Source organism: Tachyglossus aculeatus, chromosome 5 (assembly GCF_015852505.1).
Source record: "Tachyglossus aculeatus isolate mTacAcu1 chromosome 5, mTacAcu1.pri, whole genome shotgun sequence".
Taxonomy (NCBI): Eukaryota; Metazoa; Chordata; class Mammalia; order Monotremata; family Tachyglossidae; genus Tachyglossus; species Tachyglossus aculeatus.
This window is the reverse complement of record NC_052070.1, coordinates 64,021,170-64,042,596: the sequence shown is the minus strand read 5'-3', so window position 1 is coordinate 64,042,596 and position 21,427 is coordinate 64,021,170. Positions and strand designations below refer to the sequence as shown.

The 21,427-nt window shown below is 42.0% G+C and overlaps 1 protein-coding gene across 2 annotated transcripts in view; it reads right to left on the bottom strand.

The window, feature by feature from the left end:
• FAM189A1 (family with sequence similarity 189 member A1) overlaps window positions 1-21,427 on the bottom strand; it is a 408,034-nt gene that overhangs the window by 45,707 nt on the left and 340,900 nt on the right. Inside the window, exon 5 of one of the 2 annotated variants that reach the window (XM_038746877.1) lies at window positions 6,724-6,831. The exons of the other annotated variant lie outside the window; for it this stretch is intronic. Coding sequence (XP_038602805.1) covers window positions 6,724-6,831 — 108 coding nt within the window. The remainder of the gene's footprint in view (window positions 1-6,723; window positions 6,832-21,427) is intronic. 2 annotated transcript variants of the gene reach the window in all.

Below are 21,427 nucleotides of genomic sequence, written 5' to 3'. Positions count from 1 at the left end.
TGCCCACATTCCAAAATCTGACAAGCCGATTATGGCGACGATTTTCAAAGTATGGGTGGGTAGCAATGTGAAATGTGGATTAAAAATCTTCACCCCTCCACGGGATTGGGAAACTGAACATCAATGGTCTATCACTGCTGAACATCAGCTCTGACTCCCTCTTTCCTGGTATGCAAATCTTAGAAGTGTAAAAACTATTTAACATTTAGAGCCTAGACAATGTACATAATCACCACTGTTTAAGGACAGAGTTTTTAAATACAGCTGTCTTGTGATTTTCAGAAATATAAGCTGACAATTTCTACACATTTAGAGAATTATATAAAATGACTCCTTACTTGACTAAATTACCTAAAACATATACATCACTCCAAAATACATTACAGTGCTTTGTTGTTCAAGAAAATAATATTTTCATTCTTTCTGCCTGGGTGCCATAACAAAATATTGGCATGTAGAGTGCTTATAATACTGTATTTGCTTACTGAAGCACTCTACAATTTATTGCTGCAACACTAAAACCTGACGCGGTAATGTACCACTCACCAAGTACTTAACCTTTCCTTTATAATACATACTGATGAAAATAACTAGCATAAGGCTTCAATGCACAAGGTCAGAAGTTCATACCTGATGCATAAATGTTTAATTAGTTACCTTTCTAAAATGGCAACCTCTTTAAAAGGTTAGTAAATGCTTCTGACACTTTTTCTGGATTTATACTGAAGGGGGTGGTTTCGGTGTTACATACAATTAAGAGAGAAGTTTTTTTTAAATCTTAGTAATGATGCTACTAAAACTTCTCTGGCCTCATAACCTGTTCAAATGAAACATTAGAGTGTGCTAGATGGAAAATTTCCCAAGTCAAACCACTTGTCTACACTATGTAAAAATCTGACTTTTTCCTTCATGGCGGTGGAAAGCAAAGTTGAATTTTTGCATTGAGATTGAATGAGAAGAGGAGAAGTCTACACTGCAAAAAGACCCTCTCTTTTCTTTCTCCCCAAGGTGCATTACATTCTTACATTTCAACCAATCAATTAATATATTGATTGAGTGCCTACTGTGTGCAGAGCATTGCACTTGGTACTTGGGAGAGTAGACTAATGTTCATAGACCTGATCTTAATAATAATAATAATAATGACATTTGTTAAGCGCTTACTATGTGCAAAGCACTGTTCTGAGCACTGGGGGGATACAAGGTGATCAGGTTGTCCCACGTGGGGCTCACAGTCTTAATTCCCATTTTACAAATGAGCTATCTGAGGCACAGAGAAGTTAAATGGCTTGCCCAAGGTCGCAAAGCAGACATGTGGCAGAGCTTGGATTAGAACCCATGACCTCTGGCTCTCAAGCCCGCGCTCTTTCCACGGAGCCACGCTGCTTCTCTTAGCCTTCAGGGAGCTTACAATCTAGCTGGGGAGACTGGCTCTGCCCCAAGTAGATGATGAGGATGATAAAGATTTTACTCTGTATTTCCAAGTTTAAAAAATATAGTTTAGTGAAGATTAAATTTTCACGACAAAAAATGTGCATCTCCATTAATAGTTTCATTTCTCAGGAGAAATTTCTCAAGCTCAAGAAAATGTGACCTATTGGGGTAACAAAATCATGTACCACCTTCTGAAGAACACTGCAGAGAATAGGATGTTCAGGACATGTTCCCCACTCCTCAAAAAACTCCAGTGGTTGCCCATCCACCTCCACATCAAAAACTCCTCATCATGGACTTCAAAACACTCAATGCCCTTGACCCCTCCTACCACAACTCAGCCCGCACACTTCACTCCTCTAATGCTAATCTTCTCATTGTGCCTTGATCTTATCTATCTCACCATCAACCCCTCACCCAAGACCAGCCTCTGGCCTGGAATGCCCTCCCTTCTCAAATCTGACAGACAATTAATTACTCATCCCACTTTCAAAGCCTTATTGAAGACACAATCCTCCAAAAGGCTCTCCCTAAGGCCCCTTTTCCTCTTCCCCGACTCTCTTCTGTATCACCCTGACTTGTTCCCTTGGCTCTTTCCCCCCCACCGTCCCAGCCCCAAAGTACTTATGTACCCATCTGTAATTTATGTATTTATATTAATGTCTGTCTCTCCCACCGCAAACTGTAAGCTCGTTGTGGACAGGGAATGTGTCTGTGGGTAGGGACTGTCTCTATATGTTGCCAACTTGTACTTCCCAAGCGCTTAGTACAGTGCTCTGCACACAGTAAGCGCTCAATAGATACGATTGAATGAATGAATGTTGTATTGTCCTCTCCCAAGCGCTTAGTAGAGTGCTCTGCACACGGTGAGCACTCCATAAATATGAATGAATGAATGAATAAAACATGCTAAATGCAAGAGTCTTTCCTTGTATGGGCAGGATTTTCAGGGCACAATCATGTGTACTGCTACTTAAAAGCAATTCAGCTCCTTCAGATGGTGGTTCCGGCTATTCATCCACTGTAATTTTTGCTCTGTCAAATGTAGCAGCAGAAATGCTCAGCAGGGAAAAACACATCAGGACAGAATGCCAAAAGAAGGGAAAAAAATTATAATATGTACCCAACCTCCTTTCTCTGCTTCCTTTCCCTCCTGCCTGCCAGTCTGCTTGATATGCTCCAAGCCCTAGTGGGAAAACGGCTGACAGGGATGAGAGAGTGTGGATGGTGCCACGGACACCACCACCTTTATATAATCAATTCCTTCTTGCAGGCTTTGGGCCACCAATCGAAGCCACGTGGTGATGGCTCCTTCCTTTCCCCCTCCTCATCCCCCCCGCCTTACCTCCTTCCCTTCCCCACAGCACCTGTATATATGTACATATCTTTGTACATATTTATTACTCTTTTTATTTATTTATTTTACTTGTACATATCTCTTCTATTTTATTTTGTTAATATGTTTGGTTTTGTTCTCTGTCTCCCCCTTCTAGACTGTGAGCCCACTGTTGGGTAGGGATCGTCTCTATATGTTGCCAACTTGTACTTCCCAAGCGCTTAGTACAGTGCTCTGCACACAGTAAGTGCTCAATAAATATGATTGATTGATTGATGGGCAAGTTGTGACAGGTCAGTATGGCATCCTGCCGGAGGACTTTAATCACAAGCACGGGGCTAGGCAACACAAAAATAATGGTCACGTATCTTTGCTCCAAAGCGGGGGCAGTGTCTGTATCCTCCTCCCATCACAGAATAGTCCTTTTTAGGGGTAAAGCTGCAAGAAACAGCCCTAAAAATTGCTCACTTTGGGGTAGACTTGCAGGCAACTGATCAGCCACCTCAGCAGGTAAGGAATCAGTGAAATCTCTTCCTTTCTGAATGGTGCAGAGCACTCAATGCCAGATAGTTAGCTAGGGGTGGTACTGACCTAGAAGCACAGAGTGAGTTGAATCTAGCATAGCGGAAGTTGAAGCTAGATATATTTTTAATGGGAATGGCAAAATGCTCAAAGTGTGGTAAAAGGCTTTGCGTCTAGACTGTGAGCCCACTGTTGGGTAGGGACCATTTCTGTGTGTTGCCAACTTGTACTTCCCAAGTGCTTAGTACAGTGCTCTGCACACAGTAAGTGCTCAATAAATACAATTGATGGATTGATCAAGATGTCTCCTGCTAGAACCAAGAGTATGATCCTAAGAGGAATGAATGACCACTTGAAGGTCCTCTGCTTAGACCTAATCAACCACCCCACGCTGCCATGCATGCACCAAATCTAGTCCCCTCCACTGATTGTACTTCCCAAGTGCTTAGTACAGTGCTCTGCACACAGTAAGCGCTCAATAAATACGATTGAATGAATGAATGAATGAATGGTAAGGAGCATTTCGATGAGGGCGAAAATGAGGTAATTAATGTAAGAGCTCTATGGGAATAATAGTGTTACAGAAAAACCCAGGCATTAATCTACGAGTCTTTTAACAGAAGAAGCAGTGTGGCCTAGTGGACAGAGCATGTGCCTGGGAGTGAAAAGGACCTGGGTTTTAATCCCTGCTTGGCTAGGTGCCTGCTGTGTGACCTTGGGCAAGTAACTTCATTTCTCTGGGCCTACCTAATCTAATAATAATAATAATAATGATGGCATTTGTTAAGCACTTACTATGTGCAAAGCACTGTTCTAAGCGCTGGGGAGGATACAAGGTGATCAGGTTGTCCCATGCGGGGCTCACAGTCTTAATCCCCATTTTACAGATGAGGGAGCTGAGGCACAGAGAAGTCAAGTGACTTGCCCTAGGTCACACGGCTGACAATTGGTGGAGACAGCATTTGAACCCATGACCTCTGACTCCCAAGTCCTTACTCTTTCACTGAGCCATGCTGCTTCTCCAATGATTCAGGATTTTGACCCTCTCAGATTCCAATAGCCCAGCTCTTCAGACGGCAACATCAGGAGTCAATGACCCCAAATATATTGTGTCCCCAGACCCTTGGGCTTGCCCAAAGAAAACCACTGAGATTGGACTAACGAAAACCAGGTCAAGCATTAACTGTAAGTCTTGCATCAGTGACATCAAGTAAGGATTAATGACAGGTTTTCTGCTCCCTCCCAGAAGTTGCCTACCATACACACCAAGCAGCTGGTACTACAAGCTTGACTACATCAGCTGAAAAAGAAATGTTGGAATGGGCAGCAGCTGGCCACAAGGACAGCAAGAAGATTTTGCAGAGCTCCAAGCAGTCTAAGAAACAAAATTCAGTGGTGCTAATCCCATCTGAAGGCACCCACAGTAGACCTTTGTAATTCTGAAATTCAAGGAACCCCAATTTAGGACTATAGGAGTTTGAATTATTATCATTTTACCTACAGGAGGACAGAGTTTGTGAACACAATTCGGAGACAGGATGGTTTCCGAGTACAGGAATCCCCCATTGTAACATTCTTCTTTTAATACTCCTTTTTTTAAAAAAAAAAAAACTGGAATTAGTCAAGCACTTATTTTGTGCCAGGCACTGTACAAGGGCTGGGGTAGATACAACTAACCCAGGTTCAGACAAAGTCCCTGACCCACTTAGGGCTCACAATATTTATCCCCATTTTCCAGATGAGGTAACTGAAGCACAGAGAAGTTAAGCAACTTGCCCAAGATCACAGAGCAGACAAGTGGTGGAGTCAGGTTTAGAACACAGGTCCTCTGACTCCCAAGTCTATGCTCTATCCACTAGGCAACACTACTTCTCTTTTACAATCTTACTACTGAATTTTGATGCTGGTATTTCCTACAGCTGCTCACGCTCTTAGAGATAACTCTCCGGTGTTTAACGCTTTCCAAGTTTAACGTGGTTCAAGTACCTTCCTTTCCCTCCCCCTCAATTTCAAAGTATTTTGATTGACTTGAATAGAGAGATGAAAGACTGTTTCCATTAATATTTTATCTCTACTTAGCATTACCTAATGACAGCTCTCTAGTCTGCAGGACTAAGCACCTTTTTGTTGGAAGGGCTGTGAAAGAACCCTTTGAAAATTAAGGACTTACGCATGTATTCACAAATAAAATCTAACTCATATTTTATTGTTCGTACATACCAATTTATATTTCATCTTGTAACTTCTTACCACATATAGTTTTGGTCAATTTCTTAGTTCTTGGGACTGCAAAATTATGTGACATCTAGCACTTCTCTGCTAAACACTCTAATTTTCATGAAACCAAATTAAGGACAGTAACTGAGAAGTTCCTCTAACAAGGCTTCCATGAGGTTGAAGATGGAATTTACAGATTATCTCTCTCTTCCTTTAATGCCCATTCAAAAGTAATGATCCTCATTCAAAGACTCACTCATAGACGGAGGCCATCAACTATTTATGGCAGGATTGTAAACTGTATTTGAAATTAAAGGACCACGTCTATAAAACACAGAATTGGGAGATACTATTTTTGCTTCAAAATTATAATGCTATTATTTATTAAGCACTCACTAAGTACCAAGCACCACGCTAAGTGCTGGGATAGATAAAAGAACATCAGGTTGGACAAGAGATCCTGCTCCATATGGGGCTCAAGTCTAAAAGGGAAGAGAAACAGATATGCAATCCCTAATTTACAGATGAGCAAACTGAGGCACACAAAAGATAAGTGATTCTCCCTCGGTCACCCAGCATGGAAGTGGTCGTTTGGGGACTGGGACCTAGGTTTGTGCTCTATTCATTAGCCTGTGCTGCTTCTCAAGGTAAGTGAATTTCTTTCTGTAATTACAGATCACCACCAACACAGAATTTCAAAGAATAAAATGGAGTGATTAGTTTGAAGCTGGTCAAACTATAAGTCATCCTTTTCCCCTTCTTCATTGTTTGAAGATGGAGGGTCCTATATGAACCTCTGACAATACAAAAGGATTGGGAAAGAAAGGATGGAAAAAATGTTACTTCTGCTTACACTCTTCACTGGAAAAAAAAGTGGTCTTAAGCTTTGCAATTTGGCCAGCTGTTTGGAAAGTCACTCTGTCAGTGATGACTTCATCTCCCTACAAGCACAGGGTCTACTAGATCAATCAGTGGTACTTATTGAGGGCTTATTGCATGCAAAGCACTGTACTAAACGCTCAGGAGAGTACAACCCAATAGAGTTGGCAAATACGATTCCTGTCCGCAAGGAGCTTACAGTCTGGCGGGTTGTGGAGTAAACATTACTGACCCCCCCATCGATGACAACTGCCAGCAGAATTTGAATCTAGGGGGTCACTCCTGGTCAGGAAATTCTTCAGGGTTGAATCTGGTTATCATTAAAACACACTCACCATTTGGAGCACATCAGAAGAAACCATCTGCATGCAACACATTGCTGTTGCCAAAGCACAGACAATGGTGGAGATGACATTGAGAGCACACACACTGAATAACAGATCCTGTGAAAAAAGACACAGTCAATCAGTCAATCCTATTTATTGGGCACTTACGGTTTGCAGAGCACTATATTAAGCACTTGGGAGAGTACAATATAACAATAAACGGACACATTCCCTGCCAACAACTGAGCTTATAGTCTACAGTCAAACATCACTTCTCTTTTTGGAAAGTGAAATGGAAAAATAACACATATTACTGTCATTATTGATGGGAAATGTGGTCTTCTGCTATTCATTTCCAATGAATTTTAATTAACTGATGGCAACATTATAAAAGACATTTGTTTCTCTTATTCGATCACATACAAATCCATGCTAGAAATAAAATTAAACCCTGATTCAAAAAATAATGCCCAAGAGTAGGTATGCTGACATTTCTTTCAATTCTATCTCATTCATTCCATTACAGATGAATGGAACTTCACTTTTTCAGGAAATTAACCAGAAATCAATCACCTCAAACATCACAGAATGTTAAAATTAATTTTAATAATGCAAGTCTTAGTCATGAAGTAGTGAATGGATTAATAGTACATTAGATCTGTGAACCCAAGAATGTGTTAGAAAACAGTTGCTACATCTTACTCCGGAAATGATATATGATACAGACCATGAAATTCTGTCTTGCCTCTTTACTGGTTTCCCGGCTTCAAACTTCTCCCCTCTTCCATCTATCCTATAAACATATCTTCTAAAAATATCATTCAGATCCCTCACTCGACTCCTCCAAATCCTTCAAAAGCTACCCATTTCTTCTTCCATAAAACAAAATCTTGCTAGGCTTTGACCTCAAGACTCTCTACCAGCTGTCTCCCTCTCATCTAACCAGTTTCTCCTCCCAGTCAATCACTTGTATTTAATGTGAATTTTCTCTGTCCAGGGCACTGAACTAAGCACTTGAGAAGAACTAAATAGTAGACTTGATCCTTGTCCTCAAGTACCTTTCAATACACGAGGTGAGACAGACACTAAAATATATTACAGATAAAGGGAAGCGGTAGAGTATAAAAGATAAGGAAGTAAGTGTACTGGGGATATGAATACCAAGGTGCATACATGAATTATGTTGCCAAATTGTACTTTCCAAGCACTTAGTACAGGGTTTTGCACACAGCAAGTGCTCAATAAATATGACAATGAATGAATGTAGAAATGCTGAAGTGTCAGCAGTGTGGAAAATAAGGTGGGGAGGTGAGAGCATAATCAGGGAATGCCTTGTGGAGGAGATGTGGTTTCAGAAGGGTTTTTTAAGATATGGGCTTTTAAAATGAGGAGAGAGGTTTGATAATTATGTCATTTGTTAATAAATCAAACTAACTGTTCTGTAATCTTGTCTATTTCGTGGCCGACCCTCGCCCACGTCCTGCCTCTGGCCTGGAGCATACACCTTCCTCAAACCTGACAGACTTCAAAGCCCTGAAGGCCAGAGAGGCCTCCCCTAAGCCCCTTCTTTCCTCTTCTCCCACTCCCTTCTGCGTCACCCTGACTTACTTCCTTCATTCATCCCCCCTCCAGGCCCCACAGCGCTTATATGTAAGCAGCATTGCTCAGTGGAAAGAGCCCGGGCTTGGGAGTCCGAAGTCATGGGTTCTAATCCTGGCTCCACCACTTGTCAGCTGTGTGACTTTGGGCAAGTCACTTCACTTCTCCGGGCCTCAGTTACCTCATCTATAAAATGGGGATTAAGACTGTGAGTCCCACGTGGGACAACCTGATCACCTTGTATCCTCTCCAGTGCTTAAAACAGTACCCTGCACATAGTAAGCGCTTAACAAATGCCATCATTATTATTATTTAAGTCCATCCTCTACACTGAAAGCTCATTGTGGGCAGGGAATGTGTCTGTTTATTGTGATATTATACATTCCCAAGTGCTTAGTACAGTGCTCTGCACATAGTAAGTGCTCAAATACAACTGAATGAATATTTGTTGAGTGCTGTGTGCAGAACACTGTACTGACCACTTGGAAGAGTACAATACATCAGACTTGGTAGACATATTGGCTGCCCACAAGGAGCTTACAGCCCAGAGGGAGAGACATACATTAAAATAAATTATGGAGATATTCAAAAGTGTCGTGGGGTGAATATCAAGTGTTTAAAAGGTACAAATCCAAGTGCAAGAACAATGTGGAAGGGAGAGATAGGAGAGGATATGAGGGTTTAGTTGGCGAAGGCCTTTTGGAGGAGATGTGATTTTGATAAGGCTGTGAAGGTGGGAAGAGGGATGGTCTGTCAGATACGGAAGGGGAGGAAGTCCCAGGCCAGAGGCAGGATGTGGATGAAAGGGTTGGTGATATAATAATAATAATAATAATGGTATTTATTAAGTGCTTACCATGTGCAAAGCACCGTTCTAAGCACTGGGGAGGTCGAGAAGCAGCGTGGCTCAGTAGGAAAGAGCCCGGACTTTGGAGTCAGAGGTCATGGGTTCAAATCCCGGCTCCGCCACTTGTCAGCTGTGTGACTTTGGACAAGTCACTTCACTTCTCTGTGCCTGTTACCTCATCTGTAAAATGGGGATGAAGACTGTGAGCGCCCCGTGGGACAACCTGATCACCTTGTAACCTCCCCAGCGCTTAGAACAGTGCTTTGCACATAGTAAGCACTTAATAAATGCCATTATTATTATTATTATTATTACAAGGTGATCAGGTTGTCCCCCGGAGGGCTCACAGTCTTAATCCCCATTTTACAGATGAGGTAACTGAGGCACAGAGAAGTTAAGTGACTTGCCCAAAGTCCTACGGCTGACAATTGGCAGAGCCGGGATATGAACCCATGATCACAGGCCAAGTACCATGCTAAGTCCCGGGTTAAGTACAAGGCAATAAGGACTGACACAGTCCCTGTCCTACATGAGGCTCATTGTTTAAGGGGGAGAGTAAATGGTATTTAATCCCTCTTTTATAGATATGGAAACTGAAGCACAGACAAATTAAGTGATTTGCCCAAGTCCGCAAAGCAGGCAAGTGGAGGAACTGGCATTAGAACCGTGGTCCCCTGACTGCTAGCCCCATGCTCTTTCCACTAGCCCATGCTGCTTCTCTGGATTTGAAGAGGGACGGAGAACAAGACAGGAGGGAGGGCGTAAACAAGAAACAGGTGGCAAGAGAGAGGAAAAGAAGGAACAGTGAGTAGATCTGCTAGACTGTGAGCCTGTTGTAGGGTAGGGACCGTCTCTATATGTTGCCAACTTGTACTTCCCAAGCGCTTAGTACAGTGCTCTGCACACAGTAAGCTCTCAATAAATAAGACTGAATGAATGAATGAATTGCCTTGAGAAGCAAGGCATTGGAGCTGGGTACTGACGGGAGCAAGGATAAATAAGGTGATAGGGAGCCAAGTAACTGCCTTAAAGTAAACAGTCAGAAGTTTCAGCTTGATACAGAGAGGAATGCAAAACCAGTGGAGGATTTAAGGAGTGGCAATAGGGGTACAGAATGATGTTTTAGAAAAAAGGCCCAGGCAGAAGAGTGAAATATGGACTGGAGCGGAGAGAGAGGCAGGAGGCAGAAAGATCTGCAAGGAAGCTGATGCAGGAGTCATGTTGGGATATGGCCACGGCTTGGACCAGAATGGTAGTAGCAGTGTGAATGAAGAGAAAGGAATGATTTCTGGAAGTGCTGGGAAGGAAGAGAACTGATAGAATTTGGTGACAGACTGAAAAGGGGGGATAAAAGGGAGAGAAGAATTAAGGATAATGCCAAATTTGCAGGCTCGAGAAACAGGGAACGCAGAGACGCAAGGCTTCCAAGGAGAGAGGTCAGGGCTAGTGAGGAAGATTTGAGATTCATCTGCATAGAGGTGATAGGAGATAGTGGAGATAGTGTGAGAGCAGATGAGCTCCCTAAGGAAATCGTTGTAGATCCCAGTAGATAATAATAATAACAATAATAATGGTATTTGTTAAGTGCTTACTATGTGCTAAGCACTGTAGATACAAGATAATCAGATCCCACATGGAGCTCCCAGAGTAAGTAGGTGGGAGAACAGATATTGAATCCGCATTTTGCAGATGAGGGAACTGAGGCACAGAGAAGTGAAGTGACTTGCCCAAGATCACACATCAAACAAGTAGTGGAGCCAGGATTAGAAGCCAGGTCCTTTGATTCCCGGGCCCGTGTTCCTTCCTCTAGGCCGTGCTGATTCTTCTCATAAAATATTTGAGTCTTTATAGAACCTTGCTTAGAGAGCACTATTCAGAAAAATATTAAAAGAAAAAAAAATAATCACTGTCATTTTTCCAGAGTGAAGGTCACTGTAGCCATGGCTGTGGATTAGATCTTGGTGGTGCTTGATTAAATACAGCCACCCATTTATGAAATCTTGAAATCACGAGCCTAATAATAATAATGATGATGATGGTATTTGTACAAATGCCAGGCACTGTATTACGTGCTGGGGTAAATACAAGCAAATTGAGCTGGACACTGTCCCATGTCGGGTTCACAGCCTCAATCCCCATTTTACAGATGAGGTAACTGAGACCCAGAGAAGTGAAGTGACTTGCCCAAGTTCACCCAGCAGACAAGTGGCGGAGCCGGGATTCATGACCTTCTGACTCCCAACCCTGTGCTCTAACCACTATACCAGCCTACCAAAGCTTCCCTGTATAAGGTGAATAGGATGATCGCAGTAGACATGAAAAGCAAATTAAATAAGATTCTGGACCTAGGAGTAATTTAGTGGCAGGCATATCCCATAATACTGATGCAAAAATCGGGTGGGTCCCTATGATTCTATCAAGTAATCAATCAACTGTTGGTATTTACTGAGTCCTTACGGTGTGAAAAGCACTGTATTAAGTGCTTGGAAAAGTACTACATAATAGAGTTACATGGGGAAGCAGTATTATCATTATTAATAAGCAGCCTATTATTAATAATAATAATAATTGCGGCACTTGTTGAGCACTTACTAGGAGCCAGACATTGAACTAAGCGCTGGGTGGATACAAGCAAATAGGGAAGGGCACAATCCCTGCCCCACGTGGCTCACAGTCTCGATCCCCTTTTACAGATGAGGGAATTCAGGCATAGAGAAGTGAAGTGACTTACCCAAGGTCACAGAGCAGACAAATGGAGGAGCTGGAATTAGAACCCATGACCTTCTGACTCCTGGGCCCATGCTCTATCCATTATAGCACTTACTATAGTACCTGGCGCACAGTAAGCACTTACCAAGTTCCATTACAAATAAGCAAAATAAAATAAAAAGAGTTGGTAGATACAAATGCCTGCCCAAAAGGAACTTACAGTCTAAAAGGGAAGAAAGACATTAAAATAAATTACGGATATTTAATTAAAATGAATTACAGTACATAGACTACAGTAAGGAGAATGTTCTCACACTGCCACATGTAAATCCCATGTCACATGGACACATTTTTTGATGTTCAGGGCTATGCCAAGATAATTTTTTCTATTAATCAGTGAAAGGGGTTTTGGTGGATGGAGATGGAGGAGAATTACAAGTCCAAGACAGCATTTGCTACGGTACAGTTTGAATTTAACAAATTGCCTTTGGGGCTCAGGAATTCACCAGCCTTTTTTCAGAGACTTTTTTTAATGGTATTTGTTAAGAGCTTAATATGTACCAGGCACCATAATAAGTGCTGGGGTAGAGACAAGCTAACAGGGTTGGACACCTTCTTCGTCCCACGTGAGGCTCACCGTCTCAATCCCCATTTTATAGATGAGGTAACTGAGGCACAGAGAAGTGAAGAGACTTCCCCGAGGTCACAAAGCAGACAAGTGGACAGGTCATAAATAGAAGCCTGGTCCTCTGATTCCCAGGCCTGTGCTCTTTTCTACTAGGCCATGCTGCTTCTCAGAGACCTGTGACCAGAGTGTCCTGGACGGAGTGGTGGAGGTCACTAGTGGCATACTAGTAGGACGGCATTGCCGTCTGCAGTCAGAGGTGGGTTTCCACCTCCCCGATTCGTAGGATACGTATCATGTGCCATCCATCATGTGAGGTAAGGTCCGTTTGACTTGATAAGAGTGCTATGATGATGATGATGATGATGATGATGATGATGATGATGATGATGATGATGATGATGGCGGCATTTATTAAGTGCTTACTATGTGCAAAGCACTGTTCTAAGTGCTGGGGAGGTTACAAGGTGATCAGGTTGTCCCACGGGGGGCTCACAGTCTTAATCCCCATTTTACAGATGAGGGAACTGAGGCACAGAGAAGTTCAGTGACTTGACCAAAGTCACACAGCTGACAATTGGCGGAGCCGGGATTTGAACCCATGACCACTGACTCCAAAGCCCGGGCTCTTTCCACTGAGCCGCACTGCTTCTCATTATGCTTCTCACGCTGCTATGCCTATGACAGAGGGTGGAAAATATACTACTCATAGATTGCTCATGCTATAGAATAATAATAATAATAATAATAATAATGGTATTTGCTTACTATGTGCCAAGCACCGTTCCATGTTGTAGTGGACTGAGCCATGGGTTCTAATCCCTGCTCTGCCACTTGCCTGCTGTGTGACCTTGGGCAAGTCACTTCACTTCTCTACACCTCAGTTCCCTCAGCTGTAAAATGGGGATTGAGACTGTAAACCCCAAGTGGGACAGGGACTGTGTTCAACTTGATTTGCTTGTATATTGTTGGTATTTGTTAAGCGCTATGTGCTGAGCACTGTTCTAAGCGCTGGGGTAGTTACAGGGTAATCAGGTTGGCCCACGTGGGGCTCACGGTCTTAATCCCCATTTTACAGATGAGGTAACTGAGGCACTGAGAAGTTAAGTGACTCGCCCAAAGTCACACAGCTAACAAGTGGTGGAGCCGGAATTAGAGCCCATGACCTCTGACTTCTAAACCCATGCTCTTTCCACTAAGCCACGCTGCTTGTATCCACCCCAGCGCTTAGTATAGTGCCTGGCACATAGTAAGCACTTAACAAATACCATTATTATTATTATTATCATTATTATTATTATTATTATTGTTATTATTATTATTACTCAGGCCAGGAAAGGACATGGCTGTAGTCAACTGGGCCATTTTTAAGGACCCTGAGGTTTGATGGGCAGTTTCTGGTTGTCACAGATACCTACGCCTATGGTGTCTGAGCCGAACCGCTCCAGAAATAGGCAGTGGCTTGCCTCAGTCTGCAGCTGTCTTGCCTGGATAGCAAGTGCACAAAGGGTGATGGCCACTGAGTGGGCCTTGAAAAACTCGAGTCCATACGTGTGGGAAAGACGCTTTCAGCTACAGACAGATCACAAAGTGGTGAAAGGCTGCAGGCCATGTAGAACTCGAATATCAAACTGCAACGTTTAGGGAATGGAGTGATATGACCCTCCAATATATGATATTAAGGGGACAGAGTGTTTGTATATAGCTTGTCTCACCTACACAAGGGCCGAAGAGAAAATCCAGACCCGCTTAAGACTGTAATTATGGGGGAGTGGATCCAAGACTGCTGGGGATCTGAAAGTAATTCAGTGTCATGGGAACTGTGAAATCTTGTTTGCATGTTATGACTGGTCATAACAGGAGTTGTGGACACTGTTAAGAACACCCATATAAATTTAATTAGAAAAAGGGCATCCTCACCTACCCTCCTTGAGTTGATTTGAATGCTACATTCATCATGACTAGAGACTGGCTTCCCCTCTAGACTGTAAGCTAGTATTGATTGGGCAGGGAATATGAATAGCAACTTTGTTGTCACAAACTCTCCCCAGTGCTTAGTACAGTGCTCAGTAGAGTAAGAGCTCAATAAATAGTATGGGTTGATTGATTCCGTGTGAAAAAAGAAGGGGAGAGATTGTAATCATCATCAATCGTATTTATTGAGCGCTTACTATGTGCAGAGCACTGTACTAAGCACTTGGGAAGTACAAATTGGCAACATATAGAGACAGTCCCTACCCAACAGTGGGCTCACAGTCTAAAAGACTGTAATGACTTGGCTTGTGATAGAAAGAAAGCTAAAAGTTCCTGAGAGCCCTGAGTTGGTGTGAATTTATTCTAAAACAAGGCCCTTTCAAGTTGAAAGGACACACAGCATCTGAGAAGAACAACTAAGCAGTTAGTTTTTCTAAGTTACCTAACTGCCCCTGTAAGGCCAATTCTGGAAACAACAGAAGCTGCCTGGATAGAAAAAAAACAAGAAAAAAAGGACTTGAGTGAGAGTGAGGAGTGGGCTGGAAGACAAAGGAGAAAGAATTTAAATAGAGAAGTGAAAAGAAAAGATCTTTGAGCAGCAGTTGGAGAGTCTGAGTTCTCTCTGGACTTTGGTTGGAGGGTTGACAGTACTGAGGTGGAGGGAAGGGGCTGTACAAGGAGCTATATGCTGCAGACAGACATACGGGCTAAAGACCACTCACGGAAATTAAGGGAGGGAGCCCAGGGTTGGAAAGGAGAGACTGTTCCCTTTAGGAAGGGACCGTTTAGCACACAGGGGGAGACAGTTCTGTTTGGTGTTAACTTTTGACGTTTGCTTTTCCGTTACTCTTTTATGTACTTCCTCCTCAATTTTGTGTTTGTGAAGTGAGGGATGTAAGGGTGGAAGGAAGGAGAGGTACAAGTGAGAGAGAAGAAAGGATGGCTCAAGAGGAGGGGCAATAATAATAATAACAATAGTAATAGTATTTATTACATTTATATGTATTACATTTATGTATTTATACATAATAGTATTATTACAATAGTAATAGTATTACTCTATTTATTTTACTTACACATATCTATTCTATTTATTTTATTTTGTTAATATGTTTTGTTTTGTTCTCCGTCTCCCCCTTCTAGACTGTGAGCCCACTGTTGGGTAGGGACCGTCTCTGTATGTTGCCAACTTGTACTTCCCAAGCGCTTAGTACAGTGCTCTGCACACAGTAAGTGCTCAATAAATACGACTGATCGATTGATTAATAGTAGTAATAACAGTAATAATAATGGTATTTGTTAAGCACTTACTGTGTGCCGAGCACTATTCTAAGAACTGTGCATGATAAAAGTTAATCAGATTGGACACAGTCCCTGTCCCACTTGGGGCTCACACGCTTATCCCTATTTTACAGAAGAGGTAACTGAGGCACAGAGAAGTTAAGTGACTTGCTCAAGCAGACATGGCAGAGCCAGGATTAGAACGCAGCTCCAGTGCCAGAGTCATTTACCCACAAAATCCTGATTGTCTTGTGCTGCAGGTGCCTCTTTAGTTAAAAAAAAATTTAATCCTTTAGAGAAGCAGTGTGGCTCAGTGGAAAAAGCCGGGGCTTTGGAGTCAGAGGTCATGGGCTCAAATCCCAGCTCTGCCAATTGTCAGCTGTGTGACTTTGGGCAAGTCACTTAACTTCTCTGGGCCTCAGTTACCTCATCTGTAAAATGGGGATGAGGACTGTGAGCACCCCATGGGACAACCTGATCACCTTGTAACCTCCCCAGTGCTCAGAACAGTGCTTTGCACATAGTAAGCACTTAATAAATGCCATTATATCAGGATAAAAAAAGGCCCTGCCTTCAGAAACAACATCCCCTCAAAACTCCACCTACAGACCAGGCTTCTTGAAAATTTCTCCAGCTTATTATGAAGCAGTGAGGGCACAATCACTGAGAATATCTTAAGAGCAATTCCACGCCTACTCTACTTAAACCTCAAAATTTCACTTAGCTAGGCTTTTTTTCAGTTGCCACTGGGATATTGGCAAGTGGCAGCCAGGTTGCGGCATGCTTAGATTCAAGACTGGACACTTAGCACTGACCATCCTCCCCTCAATTAGGAAGAATCTCACAATTAGAAGGAATTTCACTTCTCTAATTCCAGGTGTCAAAGCCTGTTGGATAATTCTAACACCAACACTAACTCGTGTCCAAAACGGAATTTGACATGTTTCGTCTCAAATCTGGAAATGAAGTACTTCTGCTAAGTTAATTTCTATTTCTGCTTTTCAAGCCAACATTACCAGGAGTCAAGCATCAGGAACTCTCCTCTACATGGGAGAGAAAAGAACACAAGACTTCTCTGGACCTGAATTCCTTGGGCGACTGTCAGTTCCCTTAGTTCCTCTCCCCCTCGTCCCCCCTCTCCATCCCCCCGTCTTACCTCCTTCCCTTCCCCACAGCACCTGTATATATGTATATATGTTTGCACATATTTATTACTCTATTTTTTTATTTATTTTACTTGTACTTATCTATTCTATTTATTTTATTTTGTTAATATGTTTGGTTTTGTTCTCTGTCTCCCCCTTCTAGACTTTGAGCCCACTGTTGGGTAGGGACCGTCTCTATATGTTGCCAACTTGTACTTCCCAAGCGCTTAGTACAGTGCTCTGCACACAGTAAGCGCTCAATAAATGATTGATTGATTGATTGATGTGTGGTTTTTATCAAGCACCACCTACTCCTAAGCCACATCAACTCCCTGGGCTACTTTCCCATCTGTTTAAGCTTCTGTGCCTTTTGGACATTTTATAATTGTCCCACTCCCAGCCCCATGGCACTTCTGTACATATCCTTAAATTATATATTATTAATTACTTATTTATATGTATTAATGTCTGTCTCCCTCTCAAGACTGTAAACTCATTATGGGCAGGGAACATGTTTGATAATTCTCTTGCATTGTACTCTCCCAAACGCTTCGTACATTGTTGTGTACAGAATAAGTGCTCAATACCAATGATTAGTTGACTGATTGCTCAGTTCCTAGAACAGTGCTTGATACACAGTAAGCACATAACAAATACCATCATCATCCTTGTAGCCCTATGGCTCTGGAGTAGTGACCCAAGAGAGGAAGGGTAGTACAACTGATGTACGAAAAACAGTGGAACCCCAAAGTGTGGGGCAGATGGGCACCTGCTGATTTGCAGCCGCAAGTTGCCATTTGAAAATTAGCATGTACCTTGCCCATTTACTCCATCACCCCTCCTGAAATGAGACAGAAGCAAAAAAATGTTGCTGATACCTTTTCTAACTCCCTATTTGCTTAGGGAAGCAGTGTGGCCTAGTGGATAAAAGCCAAGTCTGGAAGCCAGAGGACCTGAGGTCTAATCCTGACTCCACCACTTGCCCACTGAGTGACCTTGGGCAAGTCATTTCTCTTCCCTAGGCCTCAGTTTCCTCCATGCAAAATGGGGATTGAATACCTGTACTCCCTTCTACTTAGACCGTGAGCCCCATGTGGGACAGGGAGTGTATCTGGCCTGATTAACTTGTATCTAAACCGGCGCTCCGAAAAGTGCTTGACACATAGTAATAAGCGCTTAACAAATACCATTAAAAACCACAAAAAATCTTTTGTCACCTTGCCAAGATCTACCATGAAGACTCAAAGCTCTCCACTCTGTAATCTTTCCTGGCCCCTATTAAAACTCAGAAGCAGGGAGCCACTGGAATTTTCCTAAGATCCACAAAGACCTGACTGGATTTGTCCCAGTTTATAGTATTATACTGTCTCCCACGTGCTTAGTACAGTGCTCTGCCCACAGTAAGCACTCCATAAACACGATTAATTGATTACTTCAATCTGAGTCTCCCTCTTCTGCCCAAGCATCCTTGGTTTCATAGCATGGACTCTCGACCTCTCATCTGCGGACTCGACTGACTTGATTTCTCAGCTAGGGATGATTCTGGAATTCTAGAATTAGCGTTAGGGTTGTTTCTCGTCTGAACTCAATAGCTGCAGGCACAATAGGGTCTTTGTTATAGCAAATTTTTCTCTTTCCCCTTTCCCTTTCCTTCCCTCTCCCCTTTTGTGTAACTGTGTTTCTGCTGATAACTATATGCCACGCGTCCACAGCAGACTTTTTGAAGAATTTGCAGCATTGTGCCAAGAACGAATGAACAGCTATTTCCAACATATATTAAGGAGTTAGCGTTTTAAGAAATCATCTAAAAATTTGCATAAAACTGTCCACTAAATCATTTCCCAGATATTAATAATCTAAAGATCTAAATCATTAATGTTTTGTCATTAGTAGGCATCTATAATTTTTGAACTCTCAGCTTTCTTCTGAAATTGTTCTGACTTTTCTTTGATTAGGAATGATTTTAGTTGCTGTCATATTTGCAGTTTCCAATCTTTTTCAAACTGTGGGTGCCATACTGGGAAGTTTGCCTGAGAATAAAAACTTTTCCTGTTTCCTCAACCATTTTAAAATCAAGCAATGAAATGGATTTAGTGTTTGTCTTCCCTTTTAGACTTTAAGCTCCTTGAAGGCAGGGATCATTTCTACTAAATATTGTACTCACCCAAGTACTTAGTACTGAGCTTTGCACATGATAAATGTTAAATATTATTGACTGATTGGTTTATTTACTTTATTCTCTTTTGCTTTCTAGGTATTTAGCCTATGCAAATTTTCCTCTTCACCACCTAAGGAAAATGTTCTTTCTCCCAAATCTATTGTCTGCTTGAATCCTGTCAGATTATTTGACTGAATTCCATTTTAGTTGAAATGCCTAAAATTTATTATGTGAAATATCTAGCAGTAAGGCTAAATATCAATTCTAAATAAAAGCTAATTTTCATACACGATATTCTGAATGCCAGCGAAAAGTAGTTTCACGCAATGCTGAATTATATGCTTTCAGAAGCCACTCGGACAAAAGCCGTATGCATCATTAGGTGAGAGCATTATTTCAGCTAGGAAGAGAATTCTAAAACAAACACAACGGCATTCCATGCATTGGGCAGCTGTGCAGAACAAAACCAAAAACTTTTAAACAGCTGACAAAGAATAAAATATGATCTCCCCTTGTTCTGTATTCCAAGCGAATAAACTACATGCGGTACAAAGAAGTGAAGTGCATTCGTTTTCAAACAAAAGATTGTGACTTGTGTTTCTCGCTTAGTAGGCAATTTTATAGAGAGTTTTTCATTGTGTAGCATTACTGAAGCCTTCAAAGGGTCTTGTACTTAGCATTCCCTTCTAACAATAGTGCTAGAATATCTTGTGACCATAACTGAAATTTACAGGACAAAGATAAAAAGGGCATTACCTGCATTTTGAACCCAAAACCAGTTCTTCAAACTTCAGATGTTGAACATTTTCACTTTTTTAATTCTTGAAATATCCTACGTGTGAAACTTTACTGAAGCAAATATAGGAGTTTACTTTCCTATTCACAACCATTTTAGACACATATGTCTAAATGTTTTTATCACGGTGTAGTGGACAGAGCACAGGCCTAGGAGTAAGAAAGTCATGGGTTCTAATGCCGGCTCAGTCACTTGTCTGCTGTGTGGCCTTGGGCAAGTCACTTAACTTCTCTGTGCTTCAGCTCCCTCATCTGTAAAATGGGGACTGAGACGATTGTGAGCCCCATGCCTAGTACAGTGCCTGGCACATAGTAAGCGCTTAACAAATACCATTATTATTCTTAATAATAATAATAATATTGGTTGACAACAGCTTCTATCTACAAAGTCTACTACTGTAAGAGATGGAAACATTTCCCTTCCCCATCTCAATCCAGGGCTTCCTGATCAGTGGTAATCTCCATCACTCAAATTCAACAGGCAATCGTCATTGATCAGGGGTTGATAGCCCCATTAGCGCGTCTTGAAACCATATGTGGCTCTTGATCACAGGTACCCAACCACAGACAAGGCACACATGAGGATGATGCCATTATCTTAGCCTCCACGGCAAACAGCTATCAAGAAAGCTGGGCAGGAAGTCGCTGCAAGAGTACCTTGTAATGGATGCCAAATCAAATGGTAAAAGATTGTCCATAAACATCAAAAGCAGGAAACCACGTTAGGGGATCAGATGGGCCACTTGATGACTGTGTGGTAAAAGAGGGCTTTGGGGTGAAAATGACATAACTGAAAAATTCAATGAATTATTTAGCTTGGGGTTCACTAAAGAAAACGTTAAAGGGATTCTCGTGTCCAAACTGTGTTTTGTAACAGACAGGTTGGAAAAATTTGTTCAAATTTTGGGGACCACACAAGAGGCTTGAGACCAAACTGTTAGAGTAAATGTAAATAAATCACTGGCATTCAATAGCTTCCACCCAAGATTCAGAAATAACTTGATGGGGACATTATAGAACTCCTACCAGGAATGCGCACCTTAACTTTGCAAAGAGCCAGAAGTTAGGAGATCACAAATAGAACTATCTACAAAGGAGATTCTCCAGGTGATCCCAGAAATTATACATTGCATACCTGCCAGTCAGTAGATGACATAATTAAGTTGAGGATCAGTGAACACTTAAAATAACACAACCTGCTGAAGGAAAGACCATAGACTTTCTTGCAGTTGCATTGGAGTGTTTTGAAGAGACTACCAAATATATAGACAAAGGGGACATAATATATTTAGATTTCCATAGCCTGTTGACCACATTCAGCACCAAATACTTTTTGAAAATAATGAGTAATCATTCATTCGTATTTATTGAGCGCTTACTGTGTGCAGAGCACTGTACCAAGCGCTTACTTCCCAAACACATAGCACAGTGCTCTGCACACAGTAAGCGCTAAATAAATATGACTGAATGAATGAATGAATTCAGAGAGCACAAATCAAGTTACTGGTGGGGAAAGGGAGTGTACTTTGGGCAAGTCACTTAACTTCTTTGTGCCTCAGTTGCCTCATCTGCAAAATGGG